The sequence below is a fragment of the Myiozetetes cayanensis genome, unplaced genomic scaffold (assembly GCF_022539395.1).
Source record: "Myiozetetes cayanensis isolate MyiCay16 unplaced genomic scaffold, myiCay2020 scf5-8, whole genome shotgun sequence".
Lineage (NCBI taxonomy): Eukaryota > Metazoa > Chordata > Aves > Passeriformes > Tyrannidae > Myiozetetes > Myiozetetes cayanensis.
In genome coordinates this window covers 8,205,587-8,231,918 of record NW_026087742.1, presented here as the reverse complement: position 1 = coordinate 8,231,918, position 26,332 = coordinate 8,205,587, and the positions used below count along the sequence as shown (strand labels likewise).

Genomic DNA, 26,332 nt, shown 5'->3' with positions numbered 1-26,332 from the left:
ATAATTCGTAATCTTTTGACCTACTGGTAGAAATTTGCACTTCTGAACATCTTCACAAATTGCTTTGCATACTTAATTCACTGAACTGACAGCAGTGGCTGAGGGTAATTTGCTCTGTCTTTGCTCCTGCTAGGAGGCCCTCAGCAGAAAGCCTCTCATCAGCTCCAGGGGTTCCTGTCTGTGACAGCCCAAATGGAAAAGAGAGAGTACAAAGTGCTGCGAACGCATTTTGTTTTGATTTCACTTGCCTCGTGATTAATCAGGAACACGTGAACTCCAGATTAAAATGCCCATCCTGGGGAATCAAATCTAGCTCGAATGGCCTATCATAGCCTCTCACAAATTTAAGTCTTTGGAAAGGAGATTTCAAACTCCTGTCTGAAAACTCCTCTAGAACCTGATGCTGTATAACATCCTAAATTTCTATCCTAAATTAACCACAGCCCATTTTATTATTGTTTAATCTATTATCAAGTGGTAACATATGAATAAAAGCTTAGAATAATCCATTATAAAAGCACACATTTTGAGCACTGTTTGAAGATAGGCTATTTGTCAATAACTGTATTTCTTCAAATTGAATAGTCAACATGCTCTGCAAGTAATTCTTTTCTTCTCTTAGTTCTCTAAAAAAAGAAGGCTGACAACAAATGGCAGTCACATCTCCCTTTCATTCAGGCCTCTGTCCAAATAAGCTTTCCATTCCCTATTTTAATAGCCCTTGCTTGCACCTTCTCAAGTAAAAATTTATCTTCCTGAAATATGGTTGTTTATAACAATTCTCAGCTATATAGGGGCATTTACTGCTACTAAAGTAATTGTTAGTGATTGTTACTGTTATTCACACAATATTGTGGCACGGTTTTTTCCCTTTTTTTTTGTCAGGGGAGGGGATATGAGGGGCATGGGTGTCGTTGATGGCTACAAGAAAACTCACAAACCGGTTGAGAAACTTGGGATGTTCCCACTGCTTCCTGTTTTAATAAAATTTCTGCCTTGAAGTATAACATATTAACTGCAGGAGGAGATTTTCTAAGAACTTTTTCATAAAATATGACAGTGCAAGATTTATGTAAGTGTATCTTTGCTCCAATATTGCTTCTATAAGTTTTACTTAAATTAGTGTTGCCGGAACATCACTATCATCGACAGACAATTCTGTTGTTGGATGTTCTATTTACATCTATATTTTAATACATATTAAGAACAACTCCTCAGTATTTGTGTCAGAAGAATGCTTGAAAGAGAAGCATAAAGCTGAAAGGACCTTTCTGACAGGTTAGATTGACATGGGGAACAGAGACTGCTGATAGACAAGAGCAGGGGATTTTTTTTTTCTCTCTTTCTTTCTTCTTTTTTAAATAAGCATAACAGTATCCATCTGTTCCTGGATTTAGAGTGCAGATGTACTCTAAGAAGTAACTTTGTAAAATTGGTATCATGGGGCTCTTTGTCCATTCTCCCAGTGACTCAAGAGCACACTTGCTCAGCTGGTAAGTTTTAAAAAAGAGAAAGAGTAGGAAAAAGGTCTTAACTGCAAGTTTTGCATGTATCCTGAGATGTAAAAGTCAAGCTGAAGTCTACTGTGTATCACCACTAGCAACAAGGATTCTCTAAATTCAAATAAATTAATGTGGCTGCTCTCTGATCTAGCGATCTGTTCAGCTCTGTCAGATGTCTGTCGGTTCTGCTGTGCAAACAAGTGTTTGTTTTTCTCTACAGGTTGCTGGCATGATGAACTCAATGCAATATGAGACATGCCAGTAGTTTACTCAGGCATTCCTGTACGGAAATAAGTGATTTGGTTTTCTTTTTTGACATCTCTAGTAACCTGCTTCGCCTCGGAAATGGAAGCCTCCTCCAAATCAAAGGTGTCCACGCTCCGCAACATAAATCTTCATCCAACACTTTTTGCACCCCATTGGCCAAACTGCTTTTTGTCTTGTGTTTTTTTTCCCCAATATTGCTCATTCTTCCTAACTAATCCTTAAGCAAAAGACTGTAATTTAGAAGAAATAGTAAATTTTCTTTCCAACATTCTTGTAATCCTGTTGCATATTATAGCTTTTTCTCCTCTCCCCTCTTCCTCTCAGCCACAGAATTTGTATGCACATTTACTATCTTTAATAATCTCAAAAAAAAAAAACAAAAACTCCATTTCTCACAGTGTAAGTATTAGTGTAGATTTTTACCTTTGGTGTCAAAGACGTATTTTCTTGAATATGTTTTCTGAATTACCACTTTCCAAAACAAGTACTCTTCAGTGTATAGCATTACCTGTGTAAAATTACTGAGTTAAAGGAAGAAATGTCTCAGAAATGGCCAGGAAATGAAGAGAGATCTCCTCTTGATGTCTTGAAATGCTCACTGAGGGCAAGCTGTCCTATTTGAGGTGGGACAAGCAGTGATTCACTACAAACAATTCTCCTGATCACATAACAACATAACAGTAAAAAAAGAAAGGTAATGTGAGAAAAAGGGAGGGGATCCTCTGTCATAGAAAAGAACACCACCACAATATTTTCATGATTAAAATCGGGGGGGAAAAATTGCAGACTAACTTCAGCTCACAGATGGGAACCACAAGATTTCTTCACATACTGGAAGAGTCATTTGAGAAAACTAGGGGAAAAAAAGTATTTGGAAATATCCCTTTAAAAAGTCATGAATCTACTTAATGAGGAGTGGTGATCCTTGCCTGCAAATGTTTGAATATAGAGTGTTAATTTAACAAGCCATCATTCTGCTCTCTGTAGCACAAGTGATACTCTGTGATCTGCTAAATGATCCCCAATATTTATGTCACAGTTGATTTAACAGGAAATGTGCTACTTCCTGGGATATCCTGCATGCACACACTTCAACAGCACAGCACAATGCAAACTCAGAGATTACTCTGCAGCCATTGATTATATGGAAAATAACTGAGGCTTACACTTAGCACTTACTGCCCTTGCACTATTTTGGGGAGGAAAAAAGAGGCCCATTATCTAAGAGTGAACATTTACTTAACTATTCAGGTTGGCAAACCACAGGTGAAATCTGATGTGGAAATATTAATTGCTTTAGTATTTTCTTGAAAATCTTCTCTAACAGGTAAATATTCAACAGAGAAGTATGCTCAGTAGCTTCAGTCAAGACAATATTATCCTGTGTTCTTCAGGTTTCCTCACTCTGTGCTACAGGGTTGTGGCTCTCAAAGCTTCTTCAGCACTAGGGGACATCACTCAACACATCATCTGCTCCATTTGACAACTAACCACAAGCCTGTCTCTTGGAAACACAGCTTTTATTTAAGGCTCTTCCTTCTATGACTTTTATTTCCAAATTCTCCATCTCCTGAGTTCCTCTAGTGTCTTAGCTGGGATGATTATCCATGTTCCTCCTCTGATATACAGTGAGAACTCTCTTCGATCTTTTTCCTCACCTCCCTTATTTCTCAGTTTGTCCCTATATTTTTCTCCAGGACTTAAAAAAAAAAAAAAATTATTTTAGAGCTTCTTTACCCTCTAAAATAATTGTCTGAGCACTAGGCTTGGTCTAACATCTCCACAGCCTAAACTTGACAAAGAACTGAATTCCTACTTGCACTGCCTTCCTTTGTCATTCCTTTTCCTTGTTGTGTTCTCAGGTGCACACTCCTGCCACGTGGTTCTCATTTGACAACCTAGATCTAAATTGATGGAGAGGAGGAATTACTTGTAATAATTTTTTAGGCATCTACAGCACTTCTAGTCATCTAAAGTCCCCTTAAAAGAAAGAGAAACAAGCATAGTCATACAGCACTGCAGGAAAGTACTTTGGATGTCTCCCTTAGGACAAAGTAAATACAACACAAAGTATCTAAATCATAAGCTCTTATCACTGTGATTTAGCCTGTTCTTTATGCACAAAGTTAAAAAAGCTATTTAGATTTTTGCTATTACACATATTAACTATGCAATTATTTTCCAATCCAGCCTTGATACTGTGAATGGTCTTCTATGAAGGTGTGGAAAAGGTAATCTTTCTGGCTCGTTTCTTTAAACTGAGAGAGTTACAGTTAAAAGTTTTTGGTTTTTTTTAACCCTAAATCCTTTGATGAATCAATCCAGCTACAGATGTAGCTGGATTAAGCATGTTTAAAATGGTGCCTACGTGGTCACCTCAGCTCTTATATGTTTTTTTGTTCTTAGAATTTCTCAGGTATTTAAGTATGCAGGAGCAACCTGTCCTATAAACTCCTTCAGTCTAATATCAGTGTCATGCATATGGAACAATCCTCAGTGGCTGAACTTCCTTTCTTGATTAGTTATTTATTCAGTCCTTATTTATGTGCATTACAAATACTCTCTGAAAGTGATCATCTTCAATATAGATGCATATAAAGCCTCTCCAGTTGAGTCTACTGTTAATAAGTAGTAATAATTATTTTGATAATAAGACCCTGATGATTTTAAAGAAATGCAACATCTATAAGGTGTCAATTTACTAACTACATTGGTTAAGGGGATTAAAAAAACTAATAATCTAGAGTTCAGTCCTACAACATAATAAGAATCATGAAAAGTCAAATAGAAGTTCATCATTTTTCTCTAATAGAAGTCTTGAAATTTATCAACAACTTCAAACTTGAAACAGTTTGGGTTAGCTTCTCCTCCTTCTCCCCCTGAAATCGATGTGTTTACTGTTTGGTACAATATTACTTCTCGAGTTAAGGGCTCATATCCACAACAGAGGCAACAAAACCTAATGGGATAGTCAAAACTCTCCTGATTTAGGAGAATAAATAATACTGATAGAGGGGGCTTTAGGAGAACACACTGAAACACTCTCTACGAGTCACATACGTCCACTTAAGAACAGTATGAAACTGCTGCATATATTCACCATGAAAACCATATATAGAAAGAAAGAGATTAAGGAAAAAAATTATAATCTCTAATCCTCAAACTTCCCATACAAGCAAATGCTTTCCTTATATACCTCACAGATTAACTTCTATGGAACTGGAGGGAAGATGTGCCCTACATCACTGCTCTCAGCATGAGTAACAATGTATGATCATATAGTATGACAGCAGTTACGAGCTTGTTTGGGTTTTGTCCATCCAGACGCCACCTGAAGATAAACACACAGTTAAAAAATAAACTACTGTTTATTTTGCCCATGGGAATAGACATCCTGGACTTAATCTGAGTGATTTTAGGAATGAGTCTGAGAATTTTCCCTACAAACAAGCTCCTTGAATGGTTTTCCATTTGGAAAAAGGAATTCTATAGGTAGGAGAGAACAAAAAAAAAGTGATATAAGAATACTTCTGCAAAATCCAGGAATTCCATATTAGGCCCATAATTTGAAATAAAATGTAAGTTTACCTAAAATATTGGATTACAATTAATGTTATTTTTAAACAACCTTACTGATTATTGCAGAAACCTGTTGGATGAATTTTAATAAATGCCTCAGGGCTTTTCCATATAAACTAAGGTATATACACATAGTACTACTGATTACTGTTACATAGTGGAGGAAAAATATTGGATCATTAAGTCTTTATACATGAAGAACTTGGCCTTTCCTTCATTCAGTGCTCATTCAAATAGAGGCACAAAATCTCCAATTAAACAAAACCAACCATCCTCTAGGTTTTAATTTTTATTCAGCTTGTGTTTCTCTCTAACTCGATCCTGACTTTTGTGCTAGCTTGGAAAACGCCTATTAAAATACGGCCTAGAGTTAAGAACCGGAGCCTCTGGGGAACTGCTAGACCTGGTTTGATTTTGTCAGTCCTCTCAAATGACCCCATTAGTCTCTGGGAGGCAGGTTAAACAGCTGCAACACCCCACAGAGGCCTTTCTTGGGATGCAGCGCCCAGATGCTCGTGTGCACCTCGAAAAGGGTGAAGGATCCTCATGGGTGGACACATGCAGAAGGGTCTGCACTCTGCTCGGGTTATTCTCCCACGTCCCCGTGCTCAGAGGGGAGCTACTGTCTTAAACACTGCCTTATATGCCTTAAATATGGCCCTGCAAGGCTGGGGGGATGACAAAATCCCTGTTGAGAAGCAGCACTGCCTGCACCCTCCGCCTGCCATCACCCACCCAGCGCACCTGCCATGGGAGGTTCCGTGCCGAGCCTCCGGCCCAAAACACAGGAAAAAATTAGGAGGTCTGCCTCTAAATTCTTACCCACATTGCTCTTGTGGCTAAGGGGGCTTTTGGAGGGCACATGGAGGGACCCCTCTCCTACCTTGTGGGCAGGTGTGGGGCTGTTGGGTGCAGGAATCTGCCAGCTGAGGACCAGCTGCAAGCCAGGGATGGGCAAGGGGGCTGGAGGGGAAGGGATTGCTCATCTCTGGGTAAAACTAAGCCACTTTATTAACACAGGAATGACTTGTGGTCCCAAGTAAACTAGTGGCTGTTAAAACACAGGACCTAGGGATCACGGTTCCCAACTAAATGAATGTCTGTTAAAACACAAGACCTAGGGACATTGATTCCCAGCCATGTTTTCTGAAAGCAAAAATCTAACTTACAATGAATCAAAAAAGCATTATTTGAGCTACATTCTGTCAATATGATGATCCCCTATGCATCAGAGGACATGCACCTGAGAAACTTGGAGACTAGGGTAGAGAATTTAGAAAAAAATTAATAGGAATATTCAGAAGGTAGAAAAGTCTAAATAATCGCCATGCAGCAGAGTTCATGCTATGTTTTCCTAAGAAAGCATCTTGACTGAGGGGGAATTTGTATTGCTTTGCTTTTTTACCTTTTCAGAAAAAAGAAAAAAAGAAAAAAGTATTTTAAACTGGAATAGAATTACATGTCAAGGTTTAAAACCACATGCAGAGATGATTGTGAGAGGCAGGTGATGAAAGCTGCAATCATTCTAAGTGGCATATAAGAGACCTGAAGTTTTATGAATAGACTAGAAATTGCTCCCTCTCTCTTATACCTGTCTATCATCTTCTTGTACCCTGTAGGAGAATATCTCATTCACACTGGACTTCCAGGAGTTCATGAAAACCCAGGACTCTGTAGCTGAGCCCAGGCTGTGGTCAGGAGCGTGACTCCTGGAGCTGGGTAACATTTCAGTCTGCAGAGGAGTTACAGAGCTGGGACCCTCACAGATCACTGCTTCAATACTCCTTATGGTGCTGCTTATCTGTGCCTTTTCTTATTTGGCCTAGAGACACATTTCTCTAGTTTATGCAAAGCAGAAGTCAACGAAACAGATTCTCCTCCAATCACAGTTTAGTCTCACTTGGATTTTCTTTCCTGCGGCAATATATTTTACTTCTGTTTACAACAGAAACAAAGAAAAAAAAACCCCTAAATAAACACATGGAAAAATCCCTGTAGTGTTTGGAAAAATTTCTCTGGGATGATATATTGCCTCATGCACTAATATATACAGTTCAAAGGAAAATAATGGGTGCATTGTTTCAACAAGAGAAATCTACTTTAAACACTTAAATAATTGAAAACTACTAACACACACACACGAGGACAGTCATCTTGGTTAGTTAAAAGCCACAATAATATTTCCCAACGACATTAACAATATTCAACTTCTAGGGTGATGGTGAAAGATAGCCAGCCAGCAAAGGTGATTAAAGAAACGTGTACAGGTGGTGATGGCAGATGTAGGTGGAAAGTGTCAGAAGTAGGCAGTCAGGAATATTTTGGAAAGGTGCACTCTACCTGTGTAGCCCAGCGAATTGTCGCCATTATCAGAGGTGGGGAGTGGTGTCCCGCTGTCGTTCCCCCTCTCTGGGTCTTCGGAGTCTGTCGGAAACAACACCAGAGCTGCTGATGGGGTCACAGGAGTAACAGGAGTTGCCATTTTGACCACAACACGCCCAGACACAATCAGATCCACACATGACAGCAAGAGCCACAGTGCCAGCGCACGGCACACCTCGTCCTTCCCCCTCCTGCCCGGTGGAGCCCAGCCAAAGGCGTCCGGGAGCATCGCCCGGGGTCCCCAAAAATGCTGCCCCCGCCGTCCCCCTCTGCCCACTCCAAGTGTCACTCCGCAGAGTGGCCACCCTGCTCAGCAGCCAGCGCAGCCTGCGGGGAGCATATGGGGCCGGGCAGGCAGGGGAGCTGAATGCTAGCATTGCTAATTTTCCACCTTATTGTTAATCAAAGCTATTGACTGTGATCACTCCCCATCATCGCTTCATCTCCTGGCAATTACAGGCTCAGGGGACTTCACCTCTTTGTGGGGAGGAGGCGGGAGGGGGGTTTGGGGGATTGGGGTGGCTGTGTCTTGGCAAGCAGAAGGGGGGCTGCTCTACCTCTTTGGGGAGATGGGGCAGGGGAAAGGGGAAGAGCCCCCTCCGTCAAAAGGCAACAGTTTAGCTGCGCGAGGAGCAAGAGGCATTTTCTCAGTTCAAGGAAACATCCATTTTTATGTCACATAGAAAAACAATTAAAAAAAAGGGAAGGCAGCTGGTCAGCTAAACACATAAATGAACACGTTTTAAGACCCCGAGAAAAACTGCTGATCCAAACTCCGCAAAGCACCACGAGGATAACTCATAATAACGAACCAAATCATTCCAAGCAAAAAAAATAAAATGAAAATCCCGCTTGCTCTGAAAACAAAACAAGCACAACCCAAAGGAATTCGTTGTCAATATGACTACTTATTTTTGCTTTTAATGCAAAATTGTTTATTAAACTTCAATCCTATTTTATTTACTTTCAATAGTGCACTGTCCAACAGATAATACCTAAAAAGAAATATTAATATTTAGTTCAGAAAAAAAATGCAAGAAGCATATCTCTTTGCAATGATATCACTACCACAACAATAGGCTGCTTATTTCTTTTTTCTCTGTTGACAGGTGTCAAATAATTTATTAATTATTGTAAAGACCCTGAATAGGAAAGATATATTTTACTCTCTCACACAGATATATTCTGGAATTCTATAATGACTGAAAGTAACTGTTCCTTTTCAACCAAACCCACATGCTGCTAAGAATCACTCTGAACTTTCACAAAACACCAAAAGCACCTAAGTATGAAACTAAAATTGAAAAAAACTTAAGTAGATTATTTTTTTGTGGGTGTCTAATTTTCTAGCTCAGTCAATCTTATTTTTAAAACCTGATGCCAAACATTCATTTCCTCCATTTGTTTTTCAAACAATCTTACAGAGACAGCATCCTTACAAATCAAAATCTTTTTAAGGAATTACAGAGAAAAATGTACAGAAAACCAAAATCCTCAAGACCAATCCACTCAAGGGGACGTATTGGCAAAACATAATTCTTTTAAAAAGTCAATTGAAGAATTGATAGCATGCTTTTCAAAACAGTGTCGTGCAAATTAAGAAAATAAAAGACCAAACAACATAAAAAAAACAGGCAAGCACCAAGATGATGTTTCATCTTGGCAGATGAAAGAAGTGAAATATGTTCATTTATTGGCCCATTCATCTTTGCTGGCTCACTAATGGCCAATGTCACGTACATCTTTAAAATCTGCTCTGAAAATGGCTGTAGAGTGACTGAATCAACACTCTGCTTCTCCAGATTGCTCTCTCATTTGCATTCAAGGGTTGATTGGGTCAAAGTTTTAAATTACAGCAGTAAAGAACAGAAGGATGGGACTTTTTATTGAATTAAAAGGCAGAGGCTGTGTCCACTTTTTTTAGGGAAAATGTTTATAATCAACTACAGAAATCCCAGACCAAGATTTCAGCCAATGAACCTGCTGATCATTCTGAAAGATTGATTGCCTTCTAGGAGATTTATCCAGACACTGCTCATAATGATGAAGGAGGAAGAAGAGGCACTGAAAGCTACTGGAAGTGTTCCATGTGTCACTGTAATGTCTGGTGTCATGTGCAAAATATAATTGCATAACAAATTGAACTTTTTTCCCCAAGATAGTTCCTCAGACATGGCATTCCGAGCAATGGGCCATCCTCCTCACAGCGCCTCACAAAACAACCAGTCCTAACGCCCTTTAGCAAAGCTCACTTAGAAGTTTAAGCAGGAGCAGTTTCCAATTAAGAAACGCTCTGCATTTAATAAAGCCAACAGGACATGAAAGCAGCAGCTTTACAAACCAGCCTACTACCACTTGCAGTTACTTAGGCATCAGAATAGTGACTTCAATCCCTCACTGAAGGGAAATGAGGGCATTAGTGTCTTTTTAACACGATTGATATTTACATTATATCTCTTATTGTCAATGTTATTTGCAATCTAAAACTACACAGACATTATTCGCTCTCTCCTGCTTCGAGAAATGCTACTTTTCCACCTGATTAACTAATGTTAAATTACGGTCTCTGGCTGAAAATGACTTACTAACGATGATGGCTGAAGTTCAGTTCTTGCTGTGGGTGAATTCTACCAATGTCACTGCACGTTTTGTGCTGTTGCCCTCTATGCTGGGCTGAATTTAATTTCAACTCTGTCACAGGTTCCAGCTTTGCTTGGGAGTCCCTGTTAAAACTTAACAGAAGAACTCTTGACTTAAATGGCACATTTCATTGTAAGGCTGCTGTGAAGGCACTCTGTTGAATGGGTGTTAAAAGGCCTCAATGTTAAGACCATGACATATTTCTATGACTGAAGTGCTGTAGAATCAGGAAATTTTCAGCTTGGCTTTCCTAAACATAACGAAGGATTTTACAACATTAAACTTTTTGAACTAATTGCCACGCCAAAAAATACTTAAAGCAAACAAACTATAAAACTAGGAACAATTCACCTGATGTTTGAAAAATTTACAGCTCAGTCTGAGTCAAAGCAGAGGCTGAACTTGGTGCCCCACCCCTCAAAGAAATGCCATAATCACTCCCTAAGAGGTTTCACAGAATCGACAGAGATGGCCCTCAAAACAGCTCTCTAATATGGCTGGACATCTTGGTGACAAGAAGATTTCAAGGTCTCTTATCTCTTAGCTGTTCAAAAAAAGAGAAAAAAAAAACCCCTATTTTTATTGAAAAAAACCCCTTAAGCTTTCAAAAGATGCCTAGGCAGTAACTGGTTGATTCACTATGGAAAAACACCCTCAAACAACAAAACCAACCAAACAAGCCCGAAAAACAACACCCAACCTCTACAAAACAAAACCCAATACTTAATTCAACAAAAAATTACTTTACTTGTAACTGTGCAAAACTTCAGGAAGAAGTCAAATGGAAGTTGCCCTCTCCTTTTCCCAAATGACTTTATTTTGGAAGAGGAAGGTGAAAAGTGAAGCCTTGACTAGTGATAAGAAAATAAGGAGCAAACCACCACCCCTTAACAATTGCTACTACACTTTTCTTTCACAGAGGTATTTGAGAGATGCCTCATTTGAGAGGGGGAACCCCAGAGCCACCACTCATTACGTGGGGCAAGTACCTCAAGCCATTAAAAAAACCAATGAGCATTTACTTTGACTTGGTAGGAGAGTGCCAAGTTTATCAGCACTGAGTAGTCCAGCTTTTTGATGGAATTTTTTCAGGCTTAGTCAGCCCAAGCACAGATGACACCCTTGAAGCAAGGATTTTGCCTAATCATACAGATTCAGAACAAATTTAGGTGCTCCAGTGGCAGTTGGAGAGCACAGGAGATTTACATGAAAGTGGAGAACCCTTCCCTACAAAATTTCTACTGAAATCTCTACATTATTCCACTTTATTGGGCTGCACCAGGAACCACTAAACACCACTCATGTTTTAATTTACATATCTTTAAACTCTTCCAAATAATGAGAAAATCCAAATACTAAATATTTAGCATCGTTACCCATTCTCTTGGCTCCTACAGCACCTCAGACCAGACAGGCACACTTATTTTTGCAGCTACTTACATTCAAGTGTGTTGTGCAAGCCTAACCTCAAAAATTGTGTTAAGCATGCTTTTAACCATGGCACTGCTATTCACAGAAAAGTCACCAGTAAATTTTTTTCCCTCTGGTAGCAGCAAGGGATGCCATCGGTTATCGCTTCTTTTGAACCAGGAGATAGGTCTGTATGACATGTTTTATTGATGCTGCATCCTTAAAAGTCCCCAGTTATTCAGTATTGATGCCCTGGCCCATCCTCCTGGTGGACATAAAGAAAAATTGAAAAGAGCTAAACAGACATAGCTTCTTACTCATGTATCTGAGTTTCTGCACTGGTCATTATTTATCTGAAATTCAAGTCATCTACTGAGAAATGTCTGACTACAAAAATAGTAACTCTTACCTTATTTAATTCCAAAACCTATAACTTCATTATTTCTCGTTATGTTTCTCAAAATTTCATTATCACCATCAGCATGGGGGTACGAAACTGGGAGGAAACAGCATGAACAGCATTTTGCAAATGAGCATTAATAAAAGATTAGGGTGAAGCAAATGAATATAAACTACTATCAATATTAGAATTGTGTTCTACAAATTGGATCAATTCCCATTGATTCCTTTCGAGTGATCTAGACAAATTCAGGAAGAGACATCAGAAAAAAAGCCCAACTGGGACTGCATCAAACCTAAACCCAAGATGAGGAACTAAATTAGTAGCCAGGGCTTTTTTCATTATTTTGATTTATTCTAGGTTTTCATTGGAGTTACAGTAGAAATACACTATAATATATCTTAAGGAATATTTGATTTAATTCTATTTCTTCAGTTGGTTATTCATAATGACAAAACATTTTATGCCATCAGAGTATAAGTAAGAAGTAAGGAGAGTACCTAAAGGAGAACTACTGTTAAAAGTCAAATTAATATATCTGTGAGAGGTAATTTTTGCACAGGGAAGTATTATCTAAAATTACATGCTTATTTAGAAAAATACAGACAAGCTTTCAAGAATGTAGACCTATTTTTCAGATGTGGAACAAAAAGGAAAAACCTATGTGCAGAATTGGGAATAATTAGGCTGCCCTTTAACTATCACAGTTTAGTAAACACTCACAGCTCTATATCAGAAACCTATGAACAATATAACTGGTTAATTTGATGAATATCCTTACCAATGTTTCATTTTATATCAAAGGAAATAGTCTGTTATTTTTCAAAAGGCTTAATAGAGCACCTGTATAGAGACTTACACATTCAGTCTGTTAACTTGTTTAAATTGGATAACTTCAGGGAGTTATGACCATTTTCATCAGCTAAGAGTCTCCACAAGTAATAAGAAGTCCTTCATTAAAAATTTACACCATTCAGCTGCCTCATTTTAAAAGTTAAGAAAGATTTAAGATAAGAGGAAAAGGCAAGAATTTGCTCTCACATAATGTCCTTAATCTGGGGATCTGGGGCAAGTAAATCACAAATAAACCCAAAAGAATGCATTTTTATTAATAGTTTGTACAAGTATGTTCTAGTAATTCAGTCAGTATTCTAAAATAAGAGGTACACATGCACAGGTACAGAAATGTTATTTATTACGCACCAAAGACATTTTTCTGACTAGAAAAGAACACTTCATGGTGTTAAAACCCCCCTTAGAAATGAATTTTTCTAAAACAAGGAAGAATAAAGCTTTTATTTAACGATTTGAGGATTTTTTTTTTTTTTGCTGTCATCAAAGAACAGTGCATGTGACTGAAATCCTGACAAAACCTCAGTAGTGGGTGCTATTCCAACACCCTTCCTTTCCTTTATTTTCACAATTCATTCAATATCAATCTTTAACTCAAAAAAAGGAGACGAGTGAGGACTTCAAGTTATGCAAAAGCAGTGAACAACCTTGTTGCATCTTTCTTATTAATTTCTTTATTTATCAAGTAGGTATCAAACAAAGGTGTTAGCAACTTCAACACAGCCCCACTCCTTGCCCTGCCGGACAAACCTGAAGGTAACAGCTAATTAAATGGTGCTGGAAGTGAGTTAACAGGTGGTGGCCCCAGCTGCTTTAGTTGCAGGGGTAGATAAGAGACCCATCACCAGCCTCTGTAAGGCCCTATGATTAATTAAGGACAAGAAGCCATTTTCTGAGGAAGGGACAACCAGATGTATAACAGAATTTTCTTCTCCGAGGCAACAAGCAACTTTTCTCCAGAAAATACAAAAATAAATGAGTTGTTCTGAAGTGCTCACTGCTCATCATGACTATGTTCAATATGGCATATGCATAAGGCCTACCTGACACAGATTTCTTATCAGTATTTTGTATTTTCTTTTTACTGCAAGCTCTGAACTTTGCCTTACTTTAGGGAATTTTCTCCCTCTTAGGAGATCTCTTGTTTTGTTTTCTTCCAAGTAAACTTACGTGTTTCTCAAGAAAGTTCTGATTATGGTGGGAACTACTATCAAGACATTTTAAATAATAGCAACTAATACCATGTACAGCTGAAGAACTGGTTATGCAAGCTTCCCATGCAATCCTCCAATTCCACTGGACTTCTTGCAATAATCCCCTAACTATTTTAATAAACTCTCTGAGACTACACCCAGTCCTCCAGGCATTAACCCCTGGAGCTGTTGCTTCTATGATTTCAGCCCTACAAGTAGGTTTCAAGGCTGAATTATGCAGCTGCTTTACAAGTAGCTGCCCCCAAAATAGTAGCAAAAAAATGGGTTCACTTTTTCTTTATTGTAGAGATAGAACACAGCAAGAAATCTACCATGCTAATTACTCCTTATTTTATTCAGCTGAGTGGTGAATTTTAGGAAAGTGATGAATTTCCCTCATTAATGACTAACAAAGAAAATGCAGGAACTAATTCAACGCACCAGCAGCCTTACAGTGACATGATTTAAAATTAAAACTACCTTAAAAATGAATACTGAAGGGGATGTACACAATTCAAGTGCTGAGAAAGTCCTTCCTCATTCCCTCGCTTTTCTGAATATGCAAAGTCATCTTCTGAGTTGTCAAAGATATATCTGCAACACAGCTGTGTCATTTACATTTTACTAGTCTATCTGCACAGCTCAGCATGAAGAATAATATTAAATCAATGTATGTCAATGCTTGTTTATAGAAATAATAGACATAGTTGCACTAATACACTGTCCAGCAAGGGACTGCACTGGCACATTAAGTCAGCTTAACAGATATTTAAGCAAGGAAGTCTCTTTCTGATAGCACAAGAATCACAGGTCCTTTTGTTTCAGAAGGCACTCCTAGCTGTATTTCTAGCTATTCTGCTTTGGTTTGCCTCCCCCTCCTTTTGGAAATGCAACACTTTGAACCATTTTGCTGTTGGCAGCGCATTTTCTACCTTCCAACAGTGACTTCAGTCACACTGTGATTACTGATACCCTTAGCACATGGATTTCTTAAGGAAATGTGTCTGGATGTTGCTCTTCTCTGCCTTCCCTTCCTTTTTGCCTCCAACAATCCCAGCCCTTTGGCTGTGAGAGAGAAACTAGCAGATAGGACAGGCTCAAAAGGTTGCCATCCTTTTGTACCTAAACCCACTCATATTGTCTTTAACCTGTCCTCAGTACAAAGCAAAAACATGCTATAGCCTATGGGGTGATTCAAGGATTAAAAAAATGAAGGTTTAACCCTGTTGCAGTTTACAATTAAAGTCTTTGTGGCCTACCAGGAAAGCTATTTGGTAGGGAATGCACAGGGATGATTTTGAAGTGAAGTGAAAAGGTGACTTGCAAGGTAAACAAATATTCACACTGACTTGCAAAAAGGCATGGAGTAGAAAAACATCCCATGTCTACAAGAATAAATTTACAGTAAGCTACAAGCATCATCAAATCACAAACACATATCCATGCAAAGGGGTAGTAAGTCGAGTCTGTCCAGAATTCTCTTTCCTATTCACCTTTCAAATGTATTAAATGATTCTCACTTGCAAAACCATTTTTTTTTTTTTTTTTTTTTAAATCCAAAGAACTTCTTCTTTTATTCATACTAAGTAGAGTTAAGGACTTCTGGAAAATTTTTGTCTTTTTTTTTTTGCTGTAAAGCTCTTCTGCAGAGCTACCGCTTCTGTGTGGCGTAACGAAATGTATTCTACAAAGGAGGTTTTTGAGTTTGGGCCTCAGAGAGAAGAGAAGCTGTACAACAGGTGTTCCTCCTTGCTTTGTTTACCTGAGCTGACTACTCACTGCTCAAAAACATATCCTTAAGAAAACAAATGATGGAGCATGGAAGCATTTGCCTGGAAAATTTGATATTAGGCTGAAGCCCTTTCTTGTTAAAGCAGCAAAATGCTCCCATTGACTGTATGCAGGGTTCTGTTAGCACAGCTGTGAATACTTCAGGGAAATGGGAGAAAGAGCCACAAATAAAGAATTAGCAATTACTATCTAGCTCATAATGAAACATACACATATGTCCCAATCAACTTAATAATTCTCAGTCTAAACCAGGAAAGATTCATAAAATAGTGGTAAGTTAATTTAATAGTTCCTAATGGTTCTTCAGCATCTTCCAGCTGGGAATCTCATTTCTCAATATGATTAATGTTAGCCTCAAAAGAAAGCACAAGGTCAAAAATTGCTCCAAGTTTATGAACTTAAACTGCAGTCAAAAGAGAACAATGATGAAATTAAATAACCAAGGAGGGGAACAATCAATAACTCTTCTATCTTGTCAAAATTCAGCTCTGCAAAATTAATACCAGATAAGAAATCATACAACACAGCAAGGGGTACTTGGGTTTACAAGGATCTACAGATTTCTCTAAATATTGTCAATTTGTAATATTGTGTACATTGAGCATAGGAATTACTAGCTAGAGGCAGTAATTTTGAAACAAAATAGGACCTTCAATAGATCCACAGGAATCCCTGAAATAATTAGATCTGTAACTGGAAGCACGAAGCCCAGAGCAATAAAGTATGAACACTGAAAAATTATATGTTTTAAACTACACAAATGAGAACAATGCCAGTGCAAAGAACAAACCCAGCCACATCAAAATTTTGATGGATAACATGATATCATAGTGGTAAAGATGGACCAGATGACATATCTATGTTCAAAAACCAACCAGACCTTTGAGATAAACTGCCCAGTAAGACATAACCTTATCAGAAGCTTCAGTGTGTGCATTGGTAAATGCAGAATAACCAAATGGCAAATAGAAGGAAACAGCTCAGCCACCCCTAACAAGCAAAACCAGAAAACCCATAGTGCTAGAGACCAGGAAATTAGGCTGCTTGTAATAAGGTACCCATTTATCATGACAGTAATGAACTGAAAATGGAAGCACAGATGACTTAGAATTCATTGTGTCAGATTTACGTGTAGAAAGTTTCCCAAGTGTATCATTGCTGACTAGGTCACAGCTTTAATATCTCTGACCTTAAGCACAACACTGCAAGAGTGACAGCCTGAAAAAAAGAAAAATTTCTTTAGCAAGCCCTGATTGTTTGTTTGTCCTACCTTCATTTAACGTGTTGGTGCAGCTGCTTTGGGTAGGAAATAAAAAATACTTCTGAAGCAACATCATATACATATCATATGTTTCTGGCGTGATTGGTTCCATATTGTTGGGGCCCTCAAGCACCTCTAGCAGAGATCCTCAGCAAACTTAAACATGTCAAACTGGATAAAATCAGAACGAGATGCTTTCTCCCTAGGTGGCTAGAGTGACTGCTACCCAGCACTGGCATTCCAGCAGGGAAGGTGATGCCCTGGCTTCCATCTGAGCATTGCATGCTCCCACAGGATGCTGATAAGGGCGCACGGCCTGAGCCCTGGAGTGGCCATCAGCAGCCCCTTCCCAACTCCTGCATGCCCTGGTGCCCTCAGGGTTCCTCTCTGGTTGTTCCTGGCTGAGACCTCAGCCCCAGGGTGCCCCAGCTGTGGGGCCCCACACAGCAGCTCCCAACCCTTGCTGTTAGAGCACAGCAGATGTGTCAACAGACTAAGCAAGTGTCCCTCAGCAACATTTTTATTATCTAGTCAATAGGGAAGCTTATAATCAAGTTAGGTCTCCAGCTGAAAACTTCAGTTCACTACAAAGAACAACATTTAAACCCAAATAGAATCATGGAATCATAGAATTAACTGGGTTGGAAGAGACCTCCAAGACTATCAAGTCCAACCCTTGATCCAACCCCACTGTGATTACCAGATCATGGCACTCAGTGCCACATCCAGCCTCATCTTAAAAACCTCCAGGGACGGTGAATCCACCACCTCCCTGGGCAGGCCATTCCAATGCCTGATCACTCTCTCTGTTAAGAACTTCTTTCTAATATCCAAACTAAACCTCCCCTGGCAGAGCTTAAGCCTGTGCCCTCTTGTCCTACTGCTGATTGCCTGGGAAAAGAGACCGATCCCCACCTGGCTACAACCTCCTGTCAGGGAGTTGTAGAGAGTGATGAGGTCATCCCTGAGCCTCCTCTTCTCCAGGCTAAACAACCCCAGCTCCCTCAGCCTCTCCTCACGGGGCTTGTGCTCCAGTCCCTTCACCAGCCTGGTTGCTCTTCTCTGGACCAGCACCTCAATGTCCTTCCTGAACTGAGGGGCCCAGAGCTGGACACAGCACTCCAGGGGTGGTGTACATGCAGCAGAGTTTAAGTACATCACATCACGGAGTACATCGAAGATCAAGGTATGGATAATCACAGATCCATTGATCCAGACCTGCACACATAACCTATCAGTAGCAAACAACTGCTGGTTCATAACTCAGTGGTACACCATTACTGCTATTAAATTTAAAAGACTGCATGCTGTGTCTAAATGTTTGCTAGTTTGGAACCTCAGCATATTATGATATTAGATATTTCTAGGTATATCTGAGATTATTGCAAATAGCATACTAAACTCCTACCACACAACAGAACAAAATGGGAAGACATTTAATATTTTTACAGGCTTCAAGTCTATTTTATTTGATTTGGTGGGAATATAGGTATGAAAGATTACGGGAAAAGGAGACAGGAGAACAATACAAACCCACAAAATAATACAAAAACCACCCAAAGAAAGAAAAGTATATTTAGCATATTGAAGGAAATTAATCATATTTCATTTTAGGAGGCCAGACTACAGAAAATTCCTGGAAAAACACTGTAATTTCAGAAGGTGCTAGATGTGAAAAAAAGAGAGTAACACATTGGATCAAATAACACATCCAGCTAGAGACTGATCTGACATTGAACACGAGTTAGAAAGTAAAGCAACACAGAATGGTATTGTTTTATTACAACAATTTTATATTTTAAATAGAAAAAGAAAACCCCAGAAGAGAGTCAGGGAACTTAAAACAAAAGAAACTACTGAGTCTACCACATCATGCCCATTGCTCAAGCTTTACAGTTTATCTAACTCTACCAAATCTTGCCTTGCTGTTGTTCTACAGCTGTAGAGTGATGAAGGAATTGTGATATAATCTTGAAAATATAACACTGGAGATAAATAAGCTGTAAGTGTACGTAAGTGCTCAAAACTGAATACAACTGAAGCATTAAGCAAGTCATTGAAAAAGAGCTTACATCTGAGGTGAAGACTATTTCAAATGTACCTCAGGAAAACCTCCTGAAGCTGTCAAATATTTTAGAACTTTTTCTTAGCTACAAAACACTGAGCAATGAAAACAGAAACATTTGTCACTAGAACGAATATAATTAAATGCTGTCTAAGATGTTTTCCTTATAGTTTTTATATTTCTAAGAGGTTACAGCAAATGGCTATGATTTTGAAGATGCATTTAGTCTAAGAAAAATATCCACTGACAGATACAACAGAAGTAAAGTTTTATGTTCAGTGATGAAAGCAAACTGGGTTAAAAACTAAAATAAATAAATAAAGTTTTACATAAGCATTGACTGAATGTTAACTAGTTTTACACTGATTGGCACTCATGCCTAAGAAGGCTCCCCAGGTAAGCTACTGTTAAGGCTTTTCTCATCAGCTTGAAACTTGAACATAATTATGTTTGACTGGATTCAGTCTGAGCATGTCTCAGGGTCCTGCCCCCTCAGTCATCCCAATCAAAGTCCTAGACAAAACCTTCCCTGCTCTCCTTGAAGCCTGCCACCAGAGGTATCTTTCTCCAGACAACCAAAAGACAGAAGTTTATTGCGTAGCAAACTCTCGTCCTAATAATAGGCAGACAAAATGTAACTGCACCTCACACCCATGAGTTCAGACATAGCTTTGAGACTCCTTCCATCTTTATTTAAGATGCTAGTTAAGATTAGCAAGGGGATAGGAAACACTAGAGCAGGATATCCAAAAGATGCTGACTCTGTGACAGCAGAAACCCCATTCTGTGGAAACTCAGCCTAGAGTGAAACACCTCCAAGCCCTTCCTCATCCCACTCAGCTGAATTTATCAACGTGTATTTCATAATCTGAATTTGCAACATGAGTACAAATAACATATTTCATATTTGTAAATATGAATGACTGACTCCAATTCCACTATTTGGATTCTTACAATTGAAAATACAGGCTATTCATAAGTAGAAAAAAATTCACTTGATAAGAAATGCCACAGGCACATGAAGATTTTTCTGATGATACAGTATCAAAGAAAATTTAGTCGAATTTAAGCTGGCCTCTCATTTATCATATCCTGTGGGCAAGTCATTTAATGACTATATTGATTCTCTTTTGTGTTCATTCTTATATGCATCATCCAACCAAGGTGAAAGGAACGATATTAATTTTAGAGAAAAAAACATTTCAATGATAAACGTTTGAAACTGCAGTTAAGAATGATTATTATACAATAGGTTTGCTGTTCTTAAATTATAGGACACATTCATGTAATCACACCAGGAAATATCACATTATACACACCAGGTGATCCCTGGAAGTAGTATATTGATAGGAACTAAAAGGGATTTGAACAGAACTGTATCAGCTGAGGATCTTTTACATGTTAAGTGCCACTTTTACACAAAACTCAGGGGTACTGGTCTGCTTGTGAAACTTTGCTCAGTCAGAGGAAAATGTGAAATAGGTATCTGAGAATACGGTTTCTTCAGTCTACCAGTATCTGAAGATGAGGCAAGGGAGAAACATTCCATTTCTGCACACATCTGATTTCACAGGCAACTTACAGGGTTTTGCTTATTGCTCTCAGTGAAATGCAAAGAGCAGAGAACATGACTCTCACCCTAATGTTTGTCTGTTTTGAAGAAAGATAATCAATGAAAGAAAGGGAAATTATCTTTCTTACAAGGGGAGAAAGGATGTGCTGCACTTTGTGCAATTGACTTCAGTCTGTGAAGAAAGGTATAGAGAGATAAACAAGTATTAGACCAAAACACAGCACAACATATCAAATATCACCCTATCAACACAATATGTCTTTTAAAACTTCTGGAAGCAGTGCTGGTATTTTTCTTTGACCTTCCCCTGACAAAATATAACCATTCTTTCCTGTGCAACTGGTTTTCATTTTTCAACTAAACAGCTCAAATAATCACCTGTCCTTCATTCGGAGACCGATTCAATCACTTACTCTTTTATTCGATGTGTATTTAGAAAGTTCAACCTTTGCAAGGACCTTTTTATACATTTTCTTCATTTAAAACCCCTGTTTCTCAAAAGCAAAAATTTTCCCTAATCAAGCCTAAAGACCCCTAACGTTTTGTTTGTGTCTTTTTTTTGGTTTGCTTTTTATTTTTTTTCAAATGCTCCGCTGTTTAAGTTCTGTTAGCTGAAAATAAGCCAAAGTTGAGGAAAACCCGAAAACAGATATCTGAGGAAAACAGAGACGGATCTGGCTTTGCAAGGACACTGGGTAGAACCCTGCGGGTGTCTCATGCAGCTCTCAGGCACAGGGAGAGGCTCCGGGATGGAGAAGAGCCCCCGACGGGACGGCCCCAGCCGGGGCTGGAGCCCCGCCGAGCTCAGCGAGGGGAGCCTTCCAGGGGCCCGGGGGAGGTGGAATTATAGCGTGGAAAGGGAGAAAAGCAGAAAGTCTGAAGGGGTGAGAACACAGAGCTTTTTCTCTTTCGTCCCTCTGATATTCTCAGGAATTACTTTAAGGGGGTGAGAGCCGTCCCTTGCAAGTCTGATTCCTCTCTGTCTTTGCAGGCATCCAGAGACAACAGAAATAAAGTGATAATGAAGAAGCATTAAAAACAGCACAGACTGTTGCCTGAGTCTCAGTGAAAAGAGTGCAGCCAGATACAGACTCAGTTAGTTTAGTCAACAGCAACAAATAATGCGCAGTTATGATATGACCCACCCCACCACTCCCAACCAAAAACCTTTGCAAGCAAAAAAAAAACCTCCTGTATAGTCACAAAGCCACAAACTGGAAACCTCAGATATTGTGGAAGTGAAGCTACACAACTGAATCTTACCATAACTTCCCAAGGCACACCTTAAGTCATTAATTCTGTGACCCTATCAGAGTGTTCTCCCAGTGCAGAGAACAGATGATATGCAGTCAACAAGCAACTGAAGTACAAAATGTTTGATGTATGTAGACACTGAATGCTGATTAGGAAGAAGACTTCTTCAAAACCAATAAATTTGCAGACACCACGGCTGAATGTTTTCCAAATGTGAATTAATACTTTCTCCCCAAAAGTTGGCAAGCTGGAGGAGGCATTGCTATCACCTCCGTTTTAAAGCTGGAGATCAGAGATGCCACAGTGTTTAGAGTCAAGTTGTCTCAAGGAAGTTGCTCTCTTCAGATTTCCACAGCCAAGCCTTCCAGCTCCAGGTTTAAAAGCCTGTAATGCTGGAGCTGGTACAGGGAGTGAAGTAACCAGTAAATGTCCCAATAGCCTGATGATCTCTGTGTTTTGGTGCTTTCAGACCTCAGTACAAGGTCGACTGCTTCCGAAGTTTTAGCATAGCTAGCCAAAGGCACCAAGCAAGCCAAAGATATTATAAAACCCAAATAGGGACATCTCCTGCCTTCATGAACATTTCCAGATCAATAAATAATTAGCTGATTAACATACAAAGAAGCATTTCCAACTTTTAGGAAAGGATCAGTAAGCATGTCCAAATTTTTCACTTCCTCTGAATGTGTTTAGTCTGTAACATTCTGAATAAGATTCACATTTAATGTTTACTTCTGAAAAATACCTTTAAACGTTATATTTTTTAATTAAACATTATACTTTTTAAAAATCTAGGTTTATGTTTACATGGCTAATATGAAATCAAATATAAAATGCAGGCTTTGATGGCTGTCTTCTATTTTTCTCTCTTCTTCCAAGTCCTTCTCCCAACAAAGGAAAATATAAACCCTAATGCCAGTCGTAAGTATTCACGTGGAAGAAAATTGATTGCTGAGGCGAAGTTCTGTATGTGCTGCAGCAAATAAGGTCATGCTGACAAAAGTTCTTTTAATTTACAGGAAACAGTTTGTGACTGATTGCTTGGGAAGAAAACAAAGGAGAAGGTATTTTAGAGAATGCTGTGACTCCTGGAATCAAGACAGCTTTAAAGAAGAGGAAATCTTAAGGAGTGACAGACATTTTCAAAGAAAGACTGCTAGCCTGGAAACCATCTCAGCTGCTAACTTTTGAAATCAAATATCTTCATCTGTCACTTTCTTGCTGAGTTACCAGAATCAGATCAATAGTACTCAAATCCAGACAGGCACTAAGATGCCAGACACCTCTGTGGATCTGTTCCCGAGCCTCTCTTTATCAATCTTACAATCTTAGGAATAAAAGACTAATGAATTATACAATATACATGTCCATAGCAAATTGAAATTTGTCTTAATGTCTTTATCATTACCATAAGTTACAATATCCACAATGTTTCAGTAAGAATCTGAAGGCTTGCCAAGTTATGAAGCATACATTTATCTAAGACACTTCTTAACCACTTAACCTTGTTAAATGTTGAATGTTTAAGAATTGTGTAAATCCAATTCTTATCTTACTCATCGGAAACTTCAAAGAGGGCACTCTATTTTCATTGTAGTTACATCTTCAGAAACATCAGCTGCTATACCCCATAAAAGAAATAGCTTTTGCAAGCATAAATTCACCAGTACTCCTGAAAGCCGGCACTTTGCTGAGCCTGCATAGATATTCACTATTTTGTAAAACAGTAATTTCTCACATAACACCATTCATGTCTTAGAAGTAACAACAGGGATTTCCTTTGGCAAAAAAAGAAAAATACTAATATGTTAAGTATTCAAAAATGTTCTTTCTTCAAGTTTCTTAAATGATCAAGTGACAATTTAATCTTACAAACTCCATACTTCATAGTATCAGACACCTAAGCTACAAAATATAACTGTGCCTATCAAATATGAACACAACATCCCAACAGATTAGCTTTTGTATTACTATTAGTTAGTGTCAAAATTGTTTCTGGTATTTCTGAGGTACTACAGGAGCCCCCTGCAGCATTTAAACATGACATTTCACAATACCACTTAGTGAGATTCTGAAATGTTACAAGCTGGATATACTTTCTTTCTTCCCAGTGTCTCATTGCATGCAAAACCCCATTTGGAGAAACCTTATCAGCAGCTTCTAAAACTGTTGGCTCAGGTTCTGCTAATTTGTATTAAGAATTGAACTGCAAAATGAGTGGGTTTTTTATCCTCTGTTGTATGAAAGCACTCCTTGTCACCCACCAAACTGATTTCTGGGATCATGTCTAGGTGAAGAGACACAACAGATTGGTCTTTTGTAGTTTAAGGAATTAGTGACATTTTAAATATATCAAAAAGTCTAATCTGGAAAGAGTAAATCATGTGGTCTAAATATTTTTGCTACATGAAGCTGGGCTAGCTGCAGCCTGGCCAGGTTATCCTCAAGACAAAGAAGTCCAGACAAAAAAAATCTTGGCATCTACAAATGCCATATGGAGGGTCCATGTGTCATTGTTGTGTGGTAACATTCTCTTCCAATTTTTTTCCTCCAAGTTATTTATAATATATTGACATTTTTGCCAGTTCTTTTTTTTTCTTTTTTTCAAAATCTGAGAGAAGGAGAATTACATTATTTTTGAGTCCCAAAGCAGAGAAAAATAATTAGCTTGAAAAACTCCAGCTACAGTGTGAAATGGCTTTTACAGGCACAAACCCAGCACACTGTTAAGGCCTGGTGTTGTGGGACTTTCCATGGCTTGAGGCTAAAGGCTCTCTTCCCCAAGCAAAGCTGAGGATCCATCCTTTCTCATGGTTTGATGCTCCTGCTTCTAACCTTCATGGTTTGTTAGCCAGGTGACCTTCAACCTTTGATCCTGGAAAGACTATTAGTGGTGACACCAGGAGATTTGCCTCAATAGCAGGGCTGCAGGGGAGAAGTCCCAGGTGCACTATAAATGCACCTTATCACATCATTCTGCAATTAATCAATGGGGTATCAAAATACACTCAGAATGTGCATATATAAATATATTATGAATAAATACATGTGAATGTAAATAAAAACTGGCATTTAGGGGAGATAAGTCAAGCTGCATCCATTGTGCTGCTGTGACCCACTTTTATGCATGTGTTCCCCGCTTATTCTAATCCAAGACAGGATTTATGTGGGTACTTTGCTTCAAGCAAAATCTTAGTGCCATGACTGGGGAGTGTTCTTCAAACAAAACGATAGAAATCAATGACACAAACTATTAGAGAAATTATCTATGTGTTTCAGCAGCTTTTGTTGAACTGGGGTGTAATCCCAGCTCTTTGGACTACAAACTAACATTTCAAAACTTGGGACAGGTTTGACTACATGTCAGGGAAACAATTCAGCCCCTGCCATATTCGGGACATTACTGTAACATCAATAATAAATAACATCCCAGAGCTTAGAGCCATTTCAAAGGATTGCCATTGAGAAATAAAAACAAAATTTCTACCTCTTTCTCATTGTGGTTCTCACTAGTTCTTCCCCTCAAGATTGTCACTGGTGTCCTCTAAAACATTTCTTTCAGCATAGAAGATTAAAAGGAAGCTTTCTGAAAGCTCTCTGGCGAAAATGTTTCACTAGTTAAGTTCTGCTGTGCTGGATGTAGTTGCAAAATGAAGACATGTCTGATGTAGTAATGTTGTGCCTAGATACAAATTTAAAATAAATTCTGGGATCACACTTTTTTCCTGTTTAAATCATAATTAAAATGAAAGTTTAATTATCCTGCCTAAGACAGGAAGAATAAGGGCTATGACAACAGAAGGTCAAAAGAAGATGCCAAAAAAAGGTGTTCCTTAAAGCAAGTAAGACAAAGCATTATTGTTTTACTGAGTTTATGGAATCTGAAATACATGTTTCACACATAAAACAACATGATTCAAAACAGCTGACCTACCCTAAAGAGAGTTAAGGAGAGATTTTATTGACAATTGCATCTCAAAATGGCTCCATTGACAAAACTGAAACTTGAAGCCAAAGCCTCATCTTATAAAGTCTTTTGTGCTTTCTGTAATGTGCTGTGGGAAGTCCCATTGACCTCATGACTTTGCAGCATTAGCAGGAAACTTCCTCTTCTCCTCTTTATAATTTAGTTGACTTGTGATCCAGTAAATGAAGAATGAAGA

The 26,332-nt window shown here is 38.7% G+C and overlaps 1 protein-coding gene across 1 annotated transcript in view; it reads right to left on the bottom strand.

Moving 5' to 3' along the window:
- The window catches only part of ROBO1 (roundabout guidance receptor 1), a 703,140-nt gene that overhangs the window by 355,394 nt on the left and 321,414 nt on the right, over nucleotides 1–26,332 (bottom strand). The window contains 1 exon segment of the mRNA XM_050332388.1: nucleotides 7,689–7,772. Coding sequence (XP_050188345.1) covers nucleotides 7,689–7,772 — 84 coding nt within the window.